The 22246-nt window shown below is 35.1% G+C and overlaps 6 protein-coding genes and 1 long non-coding RNA gene across 7 annotated transcripts; all 7 read left to right on the forward strand.

The window, feature by feature from the left end:
* The first annotated feature begins 401 nt into the window (after nucleotides 1-401).
* On the forward strand, nucleotides 402-1280 carry LOC142615996 (uncharacterized). Its single transcript, XM_075788892.1, has 2 exons — nucleotides 402-1097; nucleotides 1167-1280. The coding sequence occupies exons 1-2, from the start codon at nucleotides 402-404 to the stop codon at nucleotides 1278-1280; spliced, it is 810 nt and encodes a 269-aa protein (XP_075645007.1).
* Nucleotides 1281-3043: 1763 nt separating this feature from the next.
* On the forward strand, nucleotides 3044-3541 carry LOC142615997 (uncharacterized). The gene has a single exon (XM_075788893.1). It carries the CDS (start codon nucleotides 3044-3046, stop codon nucleotides 3539-3541), a length of 498 nt encoding a protein of 165 aa, XP_075645008.1.
* A 1725-nt stretch (nucleotides 3542-5266) lies between these two features.
* On the forward strand, nucleotides 5267-6145 carry LOC142615998 (uncharacterized). Its single transcript, XM_075788894.1, has one exon. It carries the CDS (start codon nucleotides 5267-5269, stop codon nucleotides 6143-6145), a length of 879 nt encoding a protein of 292 aa, XP_075645009.1.
* Nucleotides 6146-8641: 2496 nt separating this feature from the next.
* LOC142615999 (uncharacterized) lies at nucleotides 8642-9520 on the forward strand. The gene has a single exon (XM_075788895.1). The coding sequence runs from the start codon at nucleotides 8642-8644 to the stop codon at nucleotides 9518-9520; it is 879 nt and encodes a 292-aa protein (XP_075645010.1).
* A 4769-nt stretch (nucleotides 9521-14289) lies between these two features.
* Nucleotides 14290-15861, forward strand: LOC142614414 (uncharacterized). Its single transcript, XR_012840432.1, has 3 exons — nucleotides 14290-14424; nucleotides 15138-15477; nucleotides 15593-15861. It is a non-coding gene; the product is annotated as an uncharacterized LOC142614414 (long non-coding RNA).
* Nucleotides 15862-17530: 1669 nt separating this feature from the next.
* LOC142616000 (uncharacterized) lies at nucleotides 17531-18409 on the forward strand. Its single transcript, XM_075788896.1, has one exon. The coding sequence runs from the start codon at nucleotides 17531-17533 to the stop codon at nucleotides 18407-18409; it is 879 nt and encodes a 292-aa protein (XP_075645011.1).
* Nucleotides 18410-20380: 1971 nt separating this feature from the next.
* Nucleotides 20381-21247, forward strand: LOC142616001 (uncharacterized). The gene has a single exon (XM_075788897.1). It carries the CDS (start codon nucleotides 20381-20383, stop codon nucleotides 21245-21247), a length of 867 nt encoding a protein of 288 aa, XP_075645012.1.
* Nucleotides 21248-22246: the final 999 nt, after the last annotated feature.

A 22246-nucleotide genomic window follows, 5' to 3' on the forward strand; every position in this document is an offset into this window, starting at 1 on the left:
AGGCAGGCAGGCCAAACTGGATAGAGGAGCTTTGCCCTTTGTTGTACCAGAAGAGATGGTGTGAATGTTGCTGTTGCATATCATATTGATCATTGTCCAATTCAATATGTAGTGTTATCTTCTGAAAAGATGCTCCTGTGAGTTTAGAAGCTTAAAATAATTGATATTGAGCTGGGAAGCTGACAAGAGGGGAGACACTGCATAAACAATGCTGAGAGAGTGTCTAGATCCAAATCAAAACCATGTTACAGCTCATTGATATATAAAAATAGTGAGATTCCTTATGTTATGTCCACCTCACCCCCACCATATATATTTAGAAGATGTTAACTAAATCAAAGCAAATTGATACACAGAATTGTACATTCAACTGCAAGGTGTCTTTCTTGTTTTAGGTAAACATGGCTTCCTCTCCTGTCAACCAAACCTCAATTCACCATTTTCGCTCCAACAGTTTGCCCACAGGAGCACACCCGCTCATTTCAGAATTCAATGACCAATTGAGCAGAGTGAGGGGTTCTGAAACAACCTCTTCATCATCAGCATCATTAAGCCAGAAATTCATCGGCCTTCAAGATTTGCATGACTGTGTTGATAACTTGCTCCTGTTGCCTTGCACACAAGTCTTAGCTCAAGAGCAGCACCAGAAATGGTTTAATGAGCTATTGGATGGATCTCTCAGGCTCTTGGACGTGTGTGGTATTGCAAGGGATGCATTATTGAAAACAAAGGAATGCACACGTGAACTTCAGTCAACCCTGCGTAGAAGACATGGCAATAAAATGGAGCTTGAAAGGGAGATTGAAAAATACTTGGCCTCAAGGAAGGTAGTAAAAAAGGCAATGCAAAAGGCCTTAAAGGGCATGCAAACTAAGTTGAACTCTAAGAAAAATGAAGATCTAGCCATGGTTTGCATGTTAAAAGAGCTAGAAGCTGTAACTGTCATGGTCTTCGAGTCACTCTTGACCTTCATAGCTGGACCAATGTTGCAATCCAAATCAAACGGTTGGTTTGTGGTTTCCAAGCTAGTGCACCTGAAAAAAGTAGTCTGTGAGGATGAAGAAGCAGATGCAGATGAATTTGACAAGGCAGATGCGGCATTACAATCTCTCATTAGTCACAAGACAAGCAAATCTGATTACTCCATTCTTGTTCAGAATGTGTAGAACTGGATGGGGAAGCTGGAGTCAAGCATTGAAGATGTTGAAGAGGTGCTTGAATGTCTGTCTAGGCGTCTAGTCAAAACCCGAGTTTCCTTTCTCAACATCCTTAACCACTAGCCCAGAAATCATCATGGGCATCAATTTTGTCTGTAAATTTGTACAACATGATATACCTTCTCTTTTTGTAAGCATAAACAAATGAAATACACAGATATTTTGTCTTCTACATCTAAGTCAATTCACTATCTTTCAGAAATATTTGCTACTATCGCTTTTGAATTTTGTTCCAAGAGCGTTCATTCCTAGCACAAGAATGGTTCAATTTTAATAAATTCTAGGGTATTGGATCTCCCAAAATACCACGTAAAATTTTAAGTCTCACGCCCTCTGTACAAAATTTGGTAATAAAAATATACTAAATGATCATCTCACTAGTTGAATCCATTAGACCTTGTTAAATAAATAACAGAAGGAGGTTGTTTCAGCCACTGAAATTTAAATTTGGTGCCTCAGACTGTTTTAACATTCTAACCTAGGGGTTCCAAATTTCCAATTTCTTCTTGATATATGCTGTGCATTTAGAGGATGCAGGGCTTGAATCCGGTTAACTGGTTAAGGAGCAAGCTCCTCCACTAATAGAGTTGAATAGAAAAAGAGAAAAGAAAAACAAGAAACAAAAGATGTAAATATTCTGACTGTGTCAAATAATTTGATTAATACGCATCTAAATCATTGAGACTCACATGGTTTACTTGAATTTTGTATGCTTAAGATTTTAATAATTCTGACTGTCTCTCTTTCAGAGACAACCCATAAAAGTTTCTACATTATGAACAGAAATGGAGAAGTCGCATATGCAGATCATGCCTGCCTATGGCACAACAATCAATTAACAATCACATAGTATAGCCAGTGATATCATTAAGCATTATACTTGCATATACAGGTGTATGTGATTTAACTAATAAAATCACACGAGTACTTCCCTTCATGTCATAAAAGTTGAGCATTGCTATATAAATTATTCAACATATGTGCGGTATCAGCAACATGTTCTCTAATAAGAAATAAGCATAATTCATTCTAACAATAGCCCAGCCTGAGTTTCTGGGAGACAAGATGGTTATGTCACTCGTGCGCACATGTATTATAAAATTACTGTAACTGTGTAATACGTGTCAAATTAATTACAATCAGGTTGCCTTGTCTGTGATATCCATCAAAGTCTCCTCAGCATTTCATAGATTTTTAAAATAGTGCTATGTTAGTTATTTACAGTAATTGCAAACATATGCATATACGTTTCTTTTGAAATTCTAATGCTTACTTATATTGTAAGAAATATATGAATCCTTATGGTTTCCAGCAGCTATGATTCAGTAAGTTGTGTAGTACTACTGAATAACGAAAGGTTGAACCATACTATTGGTGGTGACTATAGTAAAAGGGAACATAGTGAAAGGCTTTTCTTGCTGTGAAACCCCCCTTCCTTCCAAGGGGGTTTCCTTTCATAGTCCTCGACCAAGTTTGCAAGGAGTTATCAATTTATGGGAACAAGGGACAATGCAAAAAATGGGGCATCACTCTCTCAATAATTTCTGCAACTTCTGGTTTATCCATAATTGTTTTCTAGAATTAAATAAGACATAATAACCATGTGGCACTGCAATATTGTCTCCCATAAGCTCATTTCCCAGCTTCTTATAGCATCATTGGTGGCATAATTATTAATCAAACATTAGGTCTTCAAACTTCAATTGGAATTTAATAACTTCATATTTTATCAATCATTTTCCAATTCAATATGTTGTGTTATCTTCTACAAAGATGCTCCTGTAAGTTAAGAAGCATAAAATGGAGCTTGCAAGGGAGGCAGTAAAATGGAACTTGCAAGGGAGGTTGAAAAATACTTGGCCTCTAGGAAGGTGGTAAAAAAGGCATTGCAGAAGGTCTTAAAGGGCATGCAAACTAAGTTGAACTCTAAGAAAAATGAAGATCTAGCCATTGTTAGCTTGTTAAAAGAGCTAGAAACTGTAACTTTCTTGGTTTTTGAATCACTCTTGACCTTCATAGCTGGATCAAAGCTAAAATCAAAATCAAGTGGCTGGTTTGTAGTTTCCAAGCTAGTACTCCCGAAGAGAATAGTATGTGAGGGTGAAGAATCAGATGCAAATGACATTGAGAAGGTAGATGTGGCATTAGAAAGTCTCATTAGTCACAAGACAAGCAAATGTGATTACTCCATCCATGTTCAGAATGTGCAGAACTGGATGGGGAAGTTGGAGTCAAGCATTCAAGATGTTGATGAGGGGCTTGAATGTTTGTCAAGGTGTCTAGTCAAGACCCAAGTTTCCTTTCTCAATATCCTCAACCACTAGCCCCAAATAATCATGGGCATCCATTTTTGGCTGTAAATTTTTACAAGATGATAGGCCTTCTCGTTTTGTACAAATATAGAAATGAGAAACATATATATATATATATATATTTATATATTCTCTACTACTTCTAAGTCAATTCACTGCCTCTATCAAATATTTGCCTCTATCAAAGTATTCATTTCTAGTTCAAGAATGGTTCAATCATTATAAATTCTAGGATATCGTTCCCACAAAACCTCATAAAATTTAAAATCTCAAGTCAACTGTACAAAATTTGGTAATAAAAATATAGTAAATATCATCTCAGTAGCTCAATCCATAGAGCTTGTGAAATCAATTAACAGAAGGAGGTGGTTTGAATCATTACATTTTAAATTTGGTGCCTTAGATTGTTTTCGCAATCCAGCCTACAGGTTCCAATTTTTGCTCTGCATATAATACTGAGCTTTTAGAGATTGCAGGGCATGAATCTGGTTGAGGACCAAGCTCCTCCATTTTAGGGAATTGACATAAAAACAAAAAAGGAAAAGATGACATCTGAGCATTTTTTTTTTGTCTCAAATAAAATTATTAATACACATCTAACATAATTGAGACTCATATGGTTTACTTGAATTTCTGTGCTTAATCAATTAAAAATCCTGACTGTAGGACAACCCATGTTTTTAATGAATCAGACAATAAAATTGTCTACAATATGAATAGAAATGGAGAAGTCACATATGCAGATCTTGCCCCAATGGCACAAAAATGATGTAACAATCACACTGATTAACCAATTTAATCATTAAGCTTTATGTGTGATTTTCGATAACTTTTGTTGAATGTGGACAAAGAGAAGGTCTGTAGAAGCTCCAACTAGGTAAAGATATACTAAGTACTGAACGCTGCAGGTTAATGTGGAAGAAATTATAGTTTCATTAGAAATAACAGAGACCATGACATACTCTATCTTGTAAGCATGATAATAATCAGGCAAAACAAAGAGTATGGAAGAATTTGATATGTGTATTTATAATTAAAAATCTGCAGGAAGCAAGTAGTACCAGGTTGACCAACACTTTACACACTGAAGAAAAACTTTCCAGATTTTAGGAATTACTGTCTGATTGTAATAAACATTTTCATTGCATGAAACTGGTAATTTAAAGATATTTATGTGTGCACGAGGAGTACAGACTACTAAATGCCTGAAAGGTAGGCGTGTAGGCTGGATATAATGGCTATTGCCCTTTCTTGTCCTTCGTTATATCGTACATTTTAATTAAATTTATGAAGATGCTCTTGTGATTTTTGAATTTAAATATGATTGAATGTGAGATGGAGAGCTGGTGAGAGGAGACATTGCTAAAACATTGCTGCAATAGTGAGTTGGAGACTTGGTTCAATGCTTCTTATGTATTGCCTATCTTATAGATAATTGTCCAATTCAATGTATAGTGTTATCTTCTGCAAAGATGCTCCTGTAATTTAGACCCTTAAAATAATTTGATATTGAGTTGGGGAGCTGGCAGTGGGGAGACACTGCATAGACAACGCTGAAGGAGTGTTTAGATCCAGATCAAAATAATGTTACAACTCATTGATATTTGAAAATATTGAGATTCCTTATGTCCACCTCACCCCATCATATATATTGAGAAGATGCTAACTAAAGCAAGGCAAATTGATACACAAAACTGTACATTCAACAGAGAAACGTCTTTCTTGTTTTAGGTAAACATGGCTGACTCTCGTGTCAACAAAACTTCCCATCATCATTTTCGCTCTAACAGCTTTCCCACTAGATCACACCCACTCATTTCAGAATTCAATAACCAATTGAACAGATTGAGATGTTCTGAAGTAACCTCTTCATCATCAACATCATTAAGCCAGAAGATAATTGGGCTTCAAGATTTGCATGACTGCGTTGATAACTTGCTCCCGTTAACTTTTGCACAAGCCTTAGCCCAAGAGCAGAATCAGAAATGGTTTAATGAGCTGTTGGATGGATCTCTCAGGCTCTTGGATGTCTGTCGTATTGCAAGGGATGCATTGTTGCAAACAAAGGAATGCACACGTGAACTTCAATCAACCCTGCGCAGAAGACATGGCAGTAAAATTGAGCTTACAAGGGAGGTTGAAAAATACTTGGCCTTTAGGAAGAGAGTAAAAAAGGCAATGCAGAAGGTCTTAAAGGGCATGCAAACTAAGTTGAACTCTAAGAAAAATGAAGATCTAGCCATTGTTAGCTTGTTAAAAGAGCTAGAGGCTGCAACTATTTTGGTTTTTGAATCACTCTTGACCTTCATAGCTGGATCAAAGTTACAATCAAAATCAAGCGGCTGGTTTGTAGTTTCCAAGCTGGTGCACCCCAAGAGAATAGCATGTGAAGGTGAAGAAAAAGATGCAAATGACTTTGAGAAGGTAGATGCAGCATTACAAAGTCTCGTTAGTCAGAAGACAAGCAAATGTGATTACTTCATCCATGTTCAGAATGTGAAGAATTGGATGGGGAAGTTGGAGTCAAGCATTCAAGATGTCGATGAGGTGCTTGAATGTTTGTCAAGGCGCCTAGTCAAGACCCGAGTTTCCTTTCTAAATATCCTCAACCACTAGCCCAGAAATTATCTAGGCATACATTTTTGGCTGTAAATTTTTAGAAGTTGATAGGCTCTCTCTTTTTGTACAAATACACGAATGAAAACACATATTTTCTCTTCTACTTCTAAGTCAATTCACTGCCTCTATCAAAGATTTTTCCGTGTCACTATTGAATTATATTCCAAAGTATTCATTTCTAGTTCATGATCAGTTCAATCTTTATGATTTCTAGGATATTGGTACCTCGTAAAATTTGAAGTCTCAAGTCAACTGTAAAAAATTTGGTAATAAAAATATAGTTGTAAAGTTGTGATTTACAACTATGTTTTATGTTGGCTCTATTCCATAATAAAAAGTATTGTATTTGTTTTAATTTTGTTCTTTGTATTTTGTGGAATTTTATTGCATTGGATTTAGTATTAAGTTGACGAAGAACAAGTGGATTTCGCCAGAAGCTCGTGAGAAGCTAACCCGCAAAAGAGACACGTGAGAAGCACATTCTGGAAGCTGAAGAGTTATGCCAGCCTGGAGGATTTCACGTGTGTCTCACGGGTAAGGCCTTCTCGCAAGATACCTGCGAAACTCTCTGCCTGAAGGATTTTTAAGTGTGACTTTCTTACCCTTCACCCGTACTATATATACCCTCATTACCCACAAAAGTAAAAGAGATCATTCAAAGAGAAAAAACCTAAATAGGTTTTCTACAGCACACACCCATCTTTTAGAGAGAGAGCTACCCATTCTTAGTGAGAAATTATTGTAGCATTTTCTCCCTCCCTCTCCCATTACCATACCTTGAGAGGAAATTTGTACCCAAATACAATTCACACCTATTCAGAGTGTAGAGAGTGTTTTGGAGCTTGGAAAGTTTTGGGGATTTGCCAAAAGAAACCCGTAAGGCTTGGTGGATGCAATCGGGCGTATTGCAAGATCCAGAAAGTTAGACAAGACACGGTTTCAAGAAGACTTGTTGGAGTAGGAGCTTGAAGGGCTTAGGTACATTGGGTAGATTAGGCTTGGAGGATTTCTTGCTATTCGTATATCTTAACTTATTGTCTAGTAGAGCGATTTACCGCTTGGAGGGAAGCGGAGAGGTTTTCGTCGAGTTCTTCGGTTTCCTCTTCGATAACACATCGTCGTGTTATCTTGTGTTTGCATCTCTCTTCCCTTTCTCTTGTGCTCTATATTTATTGTTTGTTGTTTATGTTTATGCACTATAGTAGTTATCGGTTTATTGCGCTTCATTTACTCTTGGTCCACACTTATATAAGTTAAAGTAAAAACAATTTAGTCGTAATCTTTTAAACTGGGGTCTAAACAAGCTCTTGTGTATTCACACAAATCCAAGCTTTCAATAGTAATTCACATCTAAAATAATTGAGATAGTCACACACATCTAAAATAATTGAGACTCATATGGTTTACTTGAATTTCTGTGCATAAGCAATTAAGAATCCTGACTGTAGGGACAACCTTTTTTATCAGCCAACTAAATTGTCTACATCATGAACAGAAATGGAGAAGTCGCATATGCAGATCTTGCCTGCCTGTGGCACAAAAATTATGTAACAATCACACTGATTAACCAATTAAATCATTAAGCTTTATGTGTGATTTTTGATAGCTTTTGTTGCATGCAGACAAAGAGAAGGTCTGTAGAAGCTCCAACAAGGTAAAGATATACTAAGTACTGAACACTGCAGCTAAATGTGGATGAAATTATAGTTTCATTAGAAATAACGGAGACCATGACATTTGTAAGCAGGATAATATTCAGGCCAACCAAAGAGTATGGAAGAATTTGATACGTGTATTTATAATTAAAAATCTATAGGAAACAAATAGTACCAGGATGACCAACACTATATACACTGAAGAAAATTTTCAGATTTTAGGATTACTGTCTGATTGTAATAAACATTATTTTTCATTGCATGAAACTGGTAATTAATGATATTTATGTGTGCACTAGGGGTACAGAGTACTATCTGCCTGAAAGGCAGGCGTGCAGGCTGGATATAATGGCTATTGCCTTTTCTTGTCCTTTTTTATATCATATATTTTAATTAAATTTAAGAAGATGCTCCTGTGATTTTTGAATTTAAATATGATTGAATGTGAGTAGGAGAGATGGTAAGAGGAGACATTGCAAAAACATTGCTGGAGAGCTGGTTCCATGCTTCTTAAGCATTGCCTAGCTTGTACATAATTGTCCAATTCAATGTATAGTGTTATCTTCTGCAAAGATGCTCTTGTAATTTAGAAGCTTAAAATGATTTGGTATTGAGTTCGGGAGCTGGCAAGAGGGAGACACTTCATAGACAGCACTAAAAGAGTGTCTAGATCCAGATCAAAATAATGTTACAACTCATTGATATTTGAAAATATTGAGATTCCTTATGTCCACCTCACCCCATCATATATATTGAGAAGATGCTAACTAAAGCAAAGCAAATTGATACACAAATTGTACATTCAACAGCGACACATCTTTTTTTGTTTTAGGTAAACATGGCTGACTCTCGTGTCAACGAAACCTCCCATCACCATTTTCGCTCTAACAGCTTTCCCACTAGAGCACACCCGCTCATATCAGAATTCAACGAACAATTGAGAAGATTGAGATGTTCTGAAGCAACCTCTTCATCTTCAACATCATTAAGCCAGAAACTAATTGGGCTTCAAGATTTGCATGACTGTGTTGATAACTTGCTCCAGTTACCTTTTGCGCAGGCCTTAGCCCAAGAGCAAAATCGGAAATGGTTTAATGAGCTGTTGGATGGATCTATCAGGCTCGTGGATGTGTGTGGTATTGCAAGGGATGCATTGTTGCAAACAAAGGAATGCACACGTGAACTTCAATCAACCCTGCGCAGAAGACATGGCAGTAAATTGGAGCTTAGAAGGGAAGTTGAAAAATACTTGGCCTCTAGGAAGGTGGTAAAAAAGGCAATGCAGAAGGCCTTAAAGGGCATGCAAACTAAGCTGAACTCTAAGAAAAATGAAGATCTAGCCATTGTTAGCATGTTAAAAGAGCTGGAGGCTGTAACTATCTTGGTCCTTGAATCACTCTTGACCTTTATAGCTGGACCAAAGTTACTATCAAAATCAAGTGGCTGGTTTGTAGTTTCGAAGTTGGTGCACCCCAAGAGAATAGCATGTGAGGGTGAAGAAACAGATGCAAATGAATTTGAGAAGGTAGTTGCAGCATTACAAACTCTCATTAGTCACAATACAAGCAAATCTGATTACTCCATCCATGTTCAGAATGTGCAGAACTGGATGGGGAGGTTGGAGTCCAGCATTCAAGATGTGGAAGAGGTGCTTGAATGTTTGTATAGGTGTCTAGTCAAGACCCGAGTTTCCTTGCTCAACAACCTCAACCACTAGTCCTGAATTCATCATGGGCATCCATTTTTGTTTGTAAATTTGTATAGGTTGGTAGACCATCTCTTTTTGTATATACACGAGTGAAAAACAGAATATATATTTGCTCTTCTACTTCTAAGTCAATTCACTGCCTTTAACAAATTTTTGCTCATGTCACTATTGAATTCTATTTCAAGGCCCAAGGGTATTCATTTCTAGTGCAAGAATGGTTCAACTTCTATAGATTCTAGGATATTGGTCTCACAAAATGCCTCGTAAAATTTAAAATCTCAAGTCTACTGTACAAAATTTGATAAAAAAAAATTATAATAAGTGATCATCTTACTAGCTCAATCCCTTAGAATCTGTGAAATTAATGAGTAGAAGGAGGTGGTTTGAGCCATTTAAATTTAAATTTGGTGCCTATGGGTTCCAATTTCTGCTCAACATATAACACTGCATTTAGAAAATGCAGGGAGTGAATATGTTTTAGGACCAATCTCCTCCACATTAGGGAGTAGAACATAAAAACACTAAAGGAAAACAAGACATCAACTGTCAATACTCCGATGGTCTCAAATAAAATGATTAGTACACATCTAAAATCATAGAGACTAACATGGTTTACTTGAATTTCGTGTGCTTAAGCAATTAAAAATCCTGACTGTAGCGACAGCCCATGTTTTTAAAGAATCAGCCCAGTATGCTGATCATGCCTGCCTATATCACAAAAATGATGCGACAATCACATTGATTGACCAATTAAATACTAGCGTTTACAGTAATACGCGTGTGTATGATTTAAGACAGGAGCTGCTGCATGTGGACAAAAGTGCAGTTTCATTAGAAATAACAGAGTACCCCTGCCACAGTGGTCACTCCACGATCCAGTATAAGTACTTGTAAGATGTGGGAGTCAAGGGCCAGGATTCAAGTTTCTAGTAAAGAAACTCATACACATATACATTTAGATTAGGCTAGAGTAGAATTCTATTTTAGAGCCAAAAAAAAAAAAATAGAGAGCATGACACTCTATCCTGTAAGCATAATAATCAGGCTGAACAAAGAGTATGAAATAATTTGACACTAATGGGCTATGTTGAGTTTAGTTTGTGTTTGATCTGGTTTGTAATCCGATCCGCCTTGGAAGAGTGACAATAGGAAAAAACATTGCCCCGTTTTTGGCACCATTGTTATGGGTATTTATTTGTCGCTTTAGATTAGAGTTTACTGTTGTATTGGAAAAAAATGTACTGCATGGCCACACTTGTATTTTTTTTCCCTGACAGGGGCAGCTCCACATGTTGAACCCCCTGACTTGAATAATGTTGCAAGCTTTGCGTTGTCTATCGCCTAGTATTTCATATGCCGTCGGTGGCAACGTGTTCTTTGGGACTTGGTAGTTGATGGGATTATTTGGGAGAGAGCACCAAAGGGGTTTGAATATCAAGCTAGAGCATCTTTAGATTCAATTGAATTGGGAAAACCCGTTTCAGACGGGTTTGGATATTTCATATTTCTTGAGTCATGCATTGCCATGTCACCTAAAAATTATCAGAATATTTTTTTTTGATAACCACGTAAGCAATGAAACTCACAGACAGCAACGGAAAAACTTAATAGTTTTCTTCTTTTTTATTTTTCAGGGATCAATAACGCTAATTTAAAATTTCAGGGACCAGTACTTTTCAGAAAAAAATAAATATTTTTTTATTAGTTTAATTTACCCTTAAAAATATTTGTGCACACCCTAAACACATATCAATCCATCCTAATACCAAACAAATCACATATCAACCGAGTCTAAAACCAAACAACAACATAGATCACAAATTTCTCTCTCTCTCTCTCTCTCTCTCTCTCTTGGCCCTTCAATATTTTGTGAAAGAAGAATATATAAAATAATAGGTGTTATAACATGAAAAACTAACATTAAAGGGAGAAAATCTTTTATTTTTGAAATTAATGAAATTAAAAGTGAAAGAGTTCAAGAAGTTAGAAAAGAGGGTGCAACCAAATTTCTTAATCTTCTATATTTTTGGTTTGATAAGAAGATGGGAGAGGTGAAGGGCTAAATGAAATACTACTCATACAAAACGCTATACGGCAGAATTTCATACTCTCCTGCATAAGGTCTTTACTCAATATATATATATATATATATATATATATATATATATATATATATATATATATATTGAGTTCGTATCAGGTACTGATTGTGTATATTCTTTTTAATTTTTAATTTTTTATAATGTTATTTGTATGAATGGGTACATGTATAGTATAAATATAACCTAACTTTATATAATTTCATAATTAGGAAATTTAACGTGTTTGTTATATGTTTGTATATTGTTATTTGTTATTATGTTATTATAACTTTTTGCTATGAAATTAATGATTCAAAAATAATAATAAATAAATAAAGTTAATGATTTTTCAAGCATTTGATTAGCTTTTTGTCCACTTATCATAAAATCAAATTAAATCATCAAGAACAGGAAAATCTTTTTCATATATTTGACCAAACTACTATCAAATATATTAGCTTCTTGTTCATGCGCACTTAAGAGTGTTTTGGAGAGTAGTTTAAGTATTTTTGATATACGTATAAATAAAAATATGTGTAAAAATGTGTGAATTGTTATTTAAAATATATAAAAATATATTTAAACAAGCTTGTCAATCACCCCTAATCACCAGCAACCGTGCACCTTATCTTGTATTTGACCAAGCTACTGTCAACTTTGTACTTTTTATTTGATGCTTAGTCGCTCTCACCAATGCCTTTCCTTCCGTAGTACAAACGAAAGGGAGCTTCTAGATTTATTCCGATTTTTACTCTACACTTGTGGCTCAGTCCAAAGTCAAAGTCGAACAGAGAAAACTTAATGGTTAATGTGGATGCATGATTGGCCGCCGCAAGAGAATAGAGACCGTAAAAATATATTCAGATCCTCTAGAATTCTTAGAGTACTCTACTAAGTAGAGTTCATTAAATTCTAACCACTCTTTAATGATTTAATGGTCTAAACCATTAAATCATTAAAGAGTGGTTAGGATTTAATGAACTCTACTGGTAGAGTACCCTAAGAACTCTAGAGGATCTGAATCCGGTAATACCTATCATTTATGAGCAGTTATTTTTTAAAATCATTATTTTTGTAGATTTGTTAGTGAATTAATGATATGGCGAAATCTAGACCTTTTATTATAAATTAAAGGTTAAGATTAAAAGAACTCTACATGGTAGAGTACCCTAGAAACTCTAGAAGATCTCAATCCAAAAAAATACCGTTGTACACAAGAAAATGTAGAATTATGTCAGGAAGGTTTTGGCGTTTGAATCATTGTAGTTTTACCAGAAATTAAAAGTTTTGTTGCTTTAAAAAATAAAAATAATCATATTATTATGCAAAGTCAACATTGGGTTGGTTCACTTCACCATGTTTAATGTGATACTTGTCCACCGTTACTTAGAGAGACAGAGAGAAAAAGACAAAAAAAGACAAAAAATCTTTGTCCACAAGTAGATATTTTCTTTTCCCCTTCTCCAAGGCATTTTAATAAGTCCCAACTTTTCCACCAAGGCACCAACCGTGGCTTGAGCAGACCTACACAATCGGTGCTCTTGTCCATGCTTAAATAGAGTGAAAGTGAATGGACCTACTAGATTTAAATCTTGGTCTTTGAATTAACAAATCCTGCTTTGTACCCCCAGACTAAAATTACATGTATTACTCTTCATGTTCCTTCAGTCATTTTTTATTTGTGAGAAACGGTTTTTTTTTTTAAGATGAAAAACTAATATTATATAATATATTATTATTACTAGGCCCTCTTACAAGTGGGGGCCTTAGGCGGCCACCTAACTTCTCGCCTATAGCTTCAGTCGACACTGAACGCAACCATAACAATGAATTCAAAATATAGTGGCCTTCTAAAATGTGTAGTGTACTGGTCAAAATCATAAGCAATAAAAGTCTATTTAATTTAAATAATTCATAAAAAAAAATATTAAATAAAATAAACCAACAACTTAAAAAAATCTCATCACAAATGTTAGTGCTCTAATCTACCAAAGATAAAATATCTTTAAAATAATTCTCCAATACAATGTTTAATATCATAAAAATAATAATAAAATTTTCAGTTCTACAAAATAATTTCTTTGGACATGATCAAGTCATGAACGACAACCAAAGACGGGTTATACTTAATTGATCCTCATCAATAATTATGTGAGATTAATGCATTTAAAACATTTATGATAATATCATTTTGGAAAATTTTTAATATCATTTGTATGAGAAATATAAAATGGTTCTCAAAGAAATCAATTACTTTTATTTTTTTCATAAAAAGTTTTTAAAAAATTATTTTTTAAATCCAGAAATTATTAAGGATTACTAAACATTCACGTCGTTAAGCTGAGTGACTTGGCTGCCAAGCAATTGAGTTTTTGTGGACCACTATTAATCCAGTATAAATGAATCCGTACGGCAGTCAAGATAGCCTGCCCAAAAAATTGGAGATTGTTGTGGGTCTATTATTGAGAATTAAAAATTATAATAAAATAATTTTTAAATATATAAATAATGCTGGGTCTAATTTTTAATAAAAAATTGCTGATGAAGTAGGTAAGCAGTAGTACAGTACGTATACTGTGCGCGCCTATTTATACCCCGCAGCAGAGACGAAAAAAAAAAAAAAAAAAACTCAGCCAGCAAAACGCTGGATCCAAACGGACAAACATTGTATATGTTGAGATTCGAAAACTCCTTACAGCCTGCCCTTTCTTAACATTTCTGTCGCCGGATTCTGGCAAACTTGGCAGGAATTCTTTTCTTAGAAGTTTACTACTTCAACCGGTTTGGTGTTATTGCTCCATTTACACCCAATTTAACACTCACAACTCACAAGTTAGTAGTCTAAACTGTTCTTTCCAGAATTCGTTATCGGTTTTATTTAATTTTCATTGCTTTTGATAATTTCTTTTTTTAACTTTTAAATCTATGATTATGTTTAGGCTTTTAAATTTGATTCAGGAATTTTCATATTTCAATTATAATATATAAAAATATTTCTTATTAAATCGTGTAATTGAGATCATCAAGTGAAGGTTTAATAATCCATGAATTGAACTGGTTGTTTAATGAGTTATTAAAAATTTTAAATCTTAGAGCTAGCGTTTCTTATCTGATTTAATTGGGGGATTTTTATGTTCTGAGTATTTTATTAAATTGAATGCTCAAAAAAAAAAAAAATGAAATTAAGCTTTCAATTATTATTATTATTATTATTTTTTTTTTTTTTGAGAAGAAGAAAAGCTATCAATTTGTAACAAGATTATAGTGATAATGATAATGATATCATAAGAATTTTTTTTTTTTTTTTGAACCAGAACATTAAGTTGTTAATGTATCCCTTATAAGTTCTTCGGGTGGGTCGGGTTGCCGGATCCTTCTGGACAGCCCTACTTATAATTATGTTTTTATTTAGATTATTAAGTTGTTTTGCTTTTGTTGAATCGTCCAAAGTCATGCATACATAGATAATCAACGCAACTCCTCTTGATTATTTTGCTTTCGTTTTTTTTTTTTTTTTCTTCTCTCTCTCTCTCTCTCTCTTTTAGAGACTTGCATTAATTCAATGGCTAGCCTGTGTTCAAGGAACACTGAGGTTAAAAATGAGTCTAGCGAAACTATGGTGGTTAAAGTGACCCGGGATCCTGGCAATTTTGAATTCAAAGAGTTTATAATCCCAGCTGGGGATCACATATACATGTGCTACAACGATTTCGGCATCGAACACAATCCAGATCGTCCGGTCAATGTCAGAGTTTATGTGGGAGATGAACAAAAGTCATATATACTTGCATACAGAATAAGGGACAGTGGGAAAATTGTATTGCGCTACAGGAATGGCACGGTCACCCCCACTTATATTGACATGTATATGGTTGCCAGGATCGGGTACTTTTCTTGACCACAGCCTTTGAATTTGATTAATGTGTGCTTTTTTTTTTCTTTTGTTCTTTTTTGAAGAAGAAAAAGTTCATTGCTTACTTGCTTTATTGTGGTTTCACAGATTAATTATCAAGATAAAAGGCGCAACAAAGAAGATTAAAAAGTTGTTGGGGAAACAGATGGAGAAGAGGTAGAAGAAATAGTTAAAAGGGTAACAGATGGGAAAGGTAAGGAGGACATTGGAGGAACTTTGAATGTATATATGTATATATGTATATATAATTCTGTCCAGTCTGCGCTGTTGTAGATAGAATGGGTTGTGGACCTGTGATGTACAGATATAGAATGTTCTTTGATTTCTATATTTATTGTGATTACTTGGAAGTCATTTAATTCACACTAGACATAGAGGTGATTTTGTTTATATTTCCCCAACACTTAAATGAGAGTGGCGTCAATAAGGAGGTCTTGTTGTAGATTGTAAAAAGCAAAAAAGAACCTAAATTCACCTTGGATGTCGGCCACAATACTGTGGCACCCGAATGAAGTTGGAAGGAGTTTCTCTCTTGCAATGTTCGCATCCTTAGGTACCCAAACCAGTGCATTACAAAGGTGTAGCATGTGAACAAGAAGCCACACGTTTTTTGTGTTATTATGAGATTGGATGATGCACTTTCCACAGGTTGCAAGACAAGTAAGATGGGTGTGAGAATGAGCATTGTTGGACAAAATAGAGCTAGAAGTCAACATTTCAAGGAGAATTAGAGTGCCTGATTATGTGTTAAACTTAAACCAGAGTGTTACATATGTACTTCCTAAAATCTCATATATATATATATATGGATCCACAGAAACTTCATAAATTTCATAGAAATTTTTTTCTACGAATTTGTGATTGTGGAACATATCTTTTAGGTCTAACATAGTATGCTTCTGAACAAATCAACACCGTTCTCAGTAGTGTTTTTTTGACATTTCCTCTAGTGCACTAGAGTAAGGTGGCATAGACAAAATGTAGCTAAGTACCATTCAATAGATTGCATCAACCATGACAAAATGTTCCAGACTTATTTGGCTCGAAAAAATCAGCCTTGAATGATAACTGCTAATAATATCCAGAACAAGGGAATAGCAAAAAAAGTATGAGGCAGCAATTATAATCCTCATCAAACTATTGTATCCAAAAAGTGTTATTGATTGGCAGTTGGCCTTGATTGGACTCTCCCTAATTTTAATGTCCCCAACTAAAAGTAAGAGATCTGGACTTGTGATCATAGATTTTCCAAAATGCCCCGATGATTAACCACCAAAGTTTCTGTCCTTACCAGAAAAAGGGAAATATAAATGAAAATTCTCTATTCTGGTCTCTACTTTGTAGAAAAGATGCATATTTTGTGACAGTGAGAAAGAGACAAAAAGGTCAACAATGAGTTTAAGGTTGGATTAAGTCTATTATCTTCCTTTTAAGACTGTATATTACATGAATAATTAAATCATTCATCTTCCAGAGGATCATGCAATGCGTGCAACTCAAAATATTGTTAAAACCATAATAACAATATTTAATTAGTAGAAATAAAAATAAATGAGGTAGCTATACCACATATAAGCATGAGCATCATTAATAATTTATTAAGTGTAGTGCTGTAGCCCCATGGTTCCCAACAAGGCAGGCAGGCACAACTGGATAGAGGAGCTTTGCCCTTTGTTGTACCAGAAGAGATGCTGTGGATGTCGCTGTTGCATATCATATAGATCATTGTCCTATTCAATATGTGTTATCTTCTGCAAAGATGCTCCTGTGACTTTAGAAGCTTAACATAATTGATATTGAGTTGGGAAGCTGACATGATGGAGACATTGCATAAACAATGCTGAGAGAGTGTCTAGATCCAAATCAAAATCATGTCACAATTCACTGATATATAAAAATAATGAGATTCCTTATGTCCACCTCACCCCCACCATATATATTGAGAAGATGTTAACTAAAGAAAAGCAAATTGATACACAAAATTTTAAATTCAACTGCAAGGCATCTTTCTTGTTTTAGGAAAACATGGCTGGCTCTCCTGTCAACCAAACCTCCCTTCATCATTTTCGCTCCAACAGTTTTCCCACAAGGGCACACCCACTCATTTCAGAATTTAATGAACAACTGAGCAGAGTGAGAGGTTCTGAAACAACCTCTTCATCGTCAACATCATTAAGCCAGAAACTCATTGGCCTTCAAGATTTGCATGACTGTGTTGATATCTTGCTCTTGTTGCCATGCACTCAAGCCTTAGCTCAAGAGCAGCATCAGAAATGGTTTAATGAGCTATTGGATGGATCTCTCAGGCTCTTGGATGTGTGTGGTATTGCAAGGGATGCATTGTTGCCAGCAAAGGAATGCACACGTGAACTTCAATCAACCCTGCGCAGAAGACATGGCAATAAAATGGAGCTTGTGAGGGAGGTTGAAAAATACTTGGCCTCAAGGAAGGTTGTGAAAAAGGCAATGCAGAAGGCCTTAAAGGGCATGCAAACTAAGTTGAACTGTAAGAAAAATGAAGATCTAGCCATGGTGAGCTTGTTAAAAGAGCTAGAAGCTGTAACTGTCATGGTCTTTGAATCACTCTTGACCTTTATATCTGGACCAAAGTTGCATTCCAAATCAAACGGTTGGTTTGTGGTTTCCAAGCTGGTGCACCCAAATAAAGTAGTCTGTGAGGATGAAGAAACAGATGCAAATGAATTTGACAAGGCAGATGCGGCATTTAAATCTCTCATTAGTCACAAGACAAGCAAATCCGATTACTCCATCCTTGTTCAAAATGTGCAGAACTGGATGGGGAAGTTGGAGTCAAGCATTGAAGATGTTGAAGAGGTGCTTGAATGTCTTTCTAGGCATCTAGCCAAAACCCGAGTTTCCTTTCTCAACATCCTCAACCACTAGCCCTGAAATCATCATGGGAATCAATTTTGTCTGTAAATTTGTACATGATAGACCTTCTCTTTTTGTACACAGTAATGAATGAAATACAGATATATTTTGTCTTCTACATCTAAGTCAATTCACTCTCATTAAGAAATAATTGAGTATTCATTCCTAGCACAAGAATGGTTCAATTTTAAAAATTCTAGAATATTGGATCTCACAAAATACCACGTAAAAGTTTGTCTCAAGACCTCTGTACAAAACTTGGTAATAAAAATATAGTAAATGATCATCTCACTAGTTGAATCCATTAGACCTTGTGAAATAAATAATAGGAGGTCGTTTGAGTCACTGAAATTTTAATTCGGTTCCTCAGAATATTTTAACATTCTAACCTACTGGTTCCCTTGATATACACCGTGCATTAAGAGGATGCAGGGCTTGAATCTGGTTGAGTACCAAGCTCCTCCACTTAGAGAGTTGAAACAGAAAACAGAAAAGAAAAACAAAACAAGAGATATAAATGTTCTGACTGTTTCAAATAATTTGATTTATACACATTTAAAATCATTGACACTCACATGGTTTACTTGAATTTTTTATGCTTAAGCAATTAATAATCCTGACTGTCTCCCTTTGAGAGACAACCCATGTTATTAATGAATCAGCCTATAAAATTTTCTACATTACGAACAGAAATGGAGAAGTCTCTTATGCAGATCTTGCCTGCCTACGGCACAACAATCACATAGTCAAGTCAATGATATCATTAAGAAACGAACTATCATATGCAGGTGTACGTGATTTATAAAATCACACGAGTACTTCCCTTCATGACATAAAAGTTTGAGCATTGATATATAAAATATTCAACATACGTGTGGTAACAGCACCATGTTCTCAAATAAGAAATAAGCATTAGCCATTCTAACAATAGCTCAGCTTGAGTTTCTGGGAGACAAGATGGTTATGTCACTCGTGCGCACATGTATTATAAAATTACTATAACTGTGTAACATGTGTTACATTAATTACAATCAGGTTGTCTTGTCTGCTGTATCCATTAAATTCTAATTAGAAATTCATAGATTTTTAAAATCTTGTTATGTTAATTATTTACCGTAATTGCAAACATATGTATATGCATTTCTTTCTAAATTCATATGCTTACTTATATTGTAAGAAATATATGAATCTTATGGTTTCCAGCAGCAATGATTAATAATTTGCGTAGTACTACGGAATAAAGAAAGGTAGGACCATAATATTGGTGGTTAGTATAGTAAAAGGGAACATGGTGAAAGGCTTTTCTTGCTGTGAAACCCACCTTCCTTCCAAGGATGTTTCCTTTATTGTACTTTACCAAGTTTTCAATCCATGAGAGATTATCAATTTATGAGAACAAAGGACAATGCAGTCTTGTCTAATATAAATGGATACACCAGCCAAAAAAATGGGGCATCACTCTTTCAATAATTTCTGCAACGTTTGGTTTATCTGTAATTGTTTTACAAAATTAAATAAGACATAATATCTTATTATCAGGTGTCACTGCAATATTGTCTCCCATAAGCTCATTTCCCAGCTTCATATATAGCATCATTGGTGGCATAATTATTTATCAAACATTAGGTCATCTAACTTCAATTGCAATTTAATAACTTCATATTTTATCAATCATTTTCTAATTCAATACGTAGTGTTATCTTCTACAAAGATGCTCCTGTAAATTAAGAAGCATAAAATAATTGGATGTTGAGTTGGGAAGTTGGCGAGAGGGAGACACTGCGTAGACAATGCTGAGAGAGTGTCTAGATCCAGATCAAAATCATGTTAGTAGATTGAGATTTGAAAATATTGTGATTCCTTATGTCCACCTCACCCCATCATATATATTGAGAAGATGTTAAATAAAGCAAAGCAAAGCAAGCCAATTGCTACACAAGATTGTACATTCAACTGCAAGAAGTCTTTCTGTTTTAGGAAAACATGGCTGCCTCTCCTATCAACCACCACTTTCGTTCTAACAGCTTTCCCACTAGAGCACACCCGCTCATATCAGAATTCAACGAACAATTGAGCAGATTGAGATGTTCTGAAGCAACCTCTTCATCATCAACATCATTAAGCCAGAAACTAATTGGGCTTCAAGATTTGCATGACTCTGTTGATAACTTGCTCCTCTTGCCTTTTTCACAAGCCTTATCCCAAGAGCAGAATCAGAAATGGTTTAATGAGCTGTTGGATGGATCTCTCAGGCTCTTGGATGTGTGTGGTATTGCACGGGATGCATTGTTGCAAACAAAGGAATGCACTCGTGAACTTCAATCAACCCTGCGCAGAAGACATGGCAGTAAAATGGAGCTTGCAAGGGAGGTTGAAAAATACTTGGCCTGTAGGAAGGTGGCAAAAAAGGCAATTAAGAAGGCCTTAAAGGGAATGCAAACTAAGTTGAACTCTAAGAAAAATGAAGATCTAACTATTGTTAGCTTGTTAAAAGAGCTAGAGGCTGGAACTATCTTGGTTTTTGAATCACTCTTGACGTTCATAGCTGGATCAAATTTACAATCAAAATCAAGCGGCTGGTTTGTAGTTTCCAAGCTGGTGCACCCCAAGAGAATAGCATGTGAGGGTGAAGAAACAGATGGAAATGACTTTGAGAAGGTAGATGCAGCATTACAATCTCTCTTTAGTCACAAGACAAGCAAATGTGATTACTCCATCCATGTTCAGAATGTGCAGGACTGGATGGGGAAGTTGGAGTCAAGCATTCAAGATGTTGAAGAGGTGCTTGAATGTTTGTCAAGGCGTCTAGTGAAGACCCGAGTTTCCTTTCTCAATATCCTCAACCACTAGCTCAGAAATTATCATGGGCATCCATTTTTGGCTGTTAATATATACAAGTTGATAGGCCTTCTCTTATGTACAAATACATGAATGAAAAACTTATATTTTCTCTTCTACTTTTAAGTCAATTCACTGCCTCCATCAAATATTTTCCCATGTCACTATTGAATTATATTCCGAGTATTAATTTCTAGATCAAGAACAGTTCAATCTTTATTAATTCTAGGATATCGGTCTCACAAATTACCTCGTAAAATTTAAAATCTGAAGTCAACTGTACAAAATTTGGTTATAAAAATATAGTAATTGGTCATCTCACTAGCTCAATACATAGAACTTGTGAAATTAATTAACAGAATTTGAGTCATTGAATTTTAAATTTGGTGCCTTAGATTGTTTTAGCTCAAGGAATTGAACAAAAAAACAAAAAAGGAAAACATGAAATCCTAGCTGTCAATATTTTGATTGTCTTAAATAAATTGATTAATACACATCTATAATAATTGTGACTCATATGGTTTACTTGAATTTCTGTGCTTAAGCAATTGAAAATCCTGACTGTAGGGACAACCCATGTTTTTAATGAATCAGCCAATAAAATTGTCTATATTATGATCAGAAATGGAGAAGTCGCACATGCAAATCTTGCCTGCCTATGGCACAAACATGATGTAAAAAAATTATTAAGCTGTACGTGTGATTTTAGACAGCTGTTGCTGCATGTGGACAAAGTACATGGTAAAGATATGCTAAATACTAAACTTTGCCACTAAATATGGGTGAAATTATAGTTTCATTAGAAATGACAGAGACCTTGACATACTCTTATCATGTAAACATGATAATTTTCAGGCCAAACAAAGAGTATGGAAGAATTTCATACACATATTTATAATTAAAAATCTACAGGAAGTAAGTAGTACCAGGATGACCAACACTTTATACACTGAAGAAAATTTTCCAGATTTTAGGAATTACTGCCTGATTGTAATAAACATTATTTTTCAT

The sequence above is a fragment of the Castanea sativa genome, chromosome 11, assembly GCF_040712315.1.
Source record: "Castanea sativa cultivar Marrone di Chiusa Pesio chromosome 11, ASM4071231v1".
NCBI classification, from domain to species: Eukaryota; Viridiplantae; Streptophyta; class Magnoliopsida; order Fagales; family Fagaceae; genus Castanea; species Castanea sativa.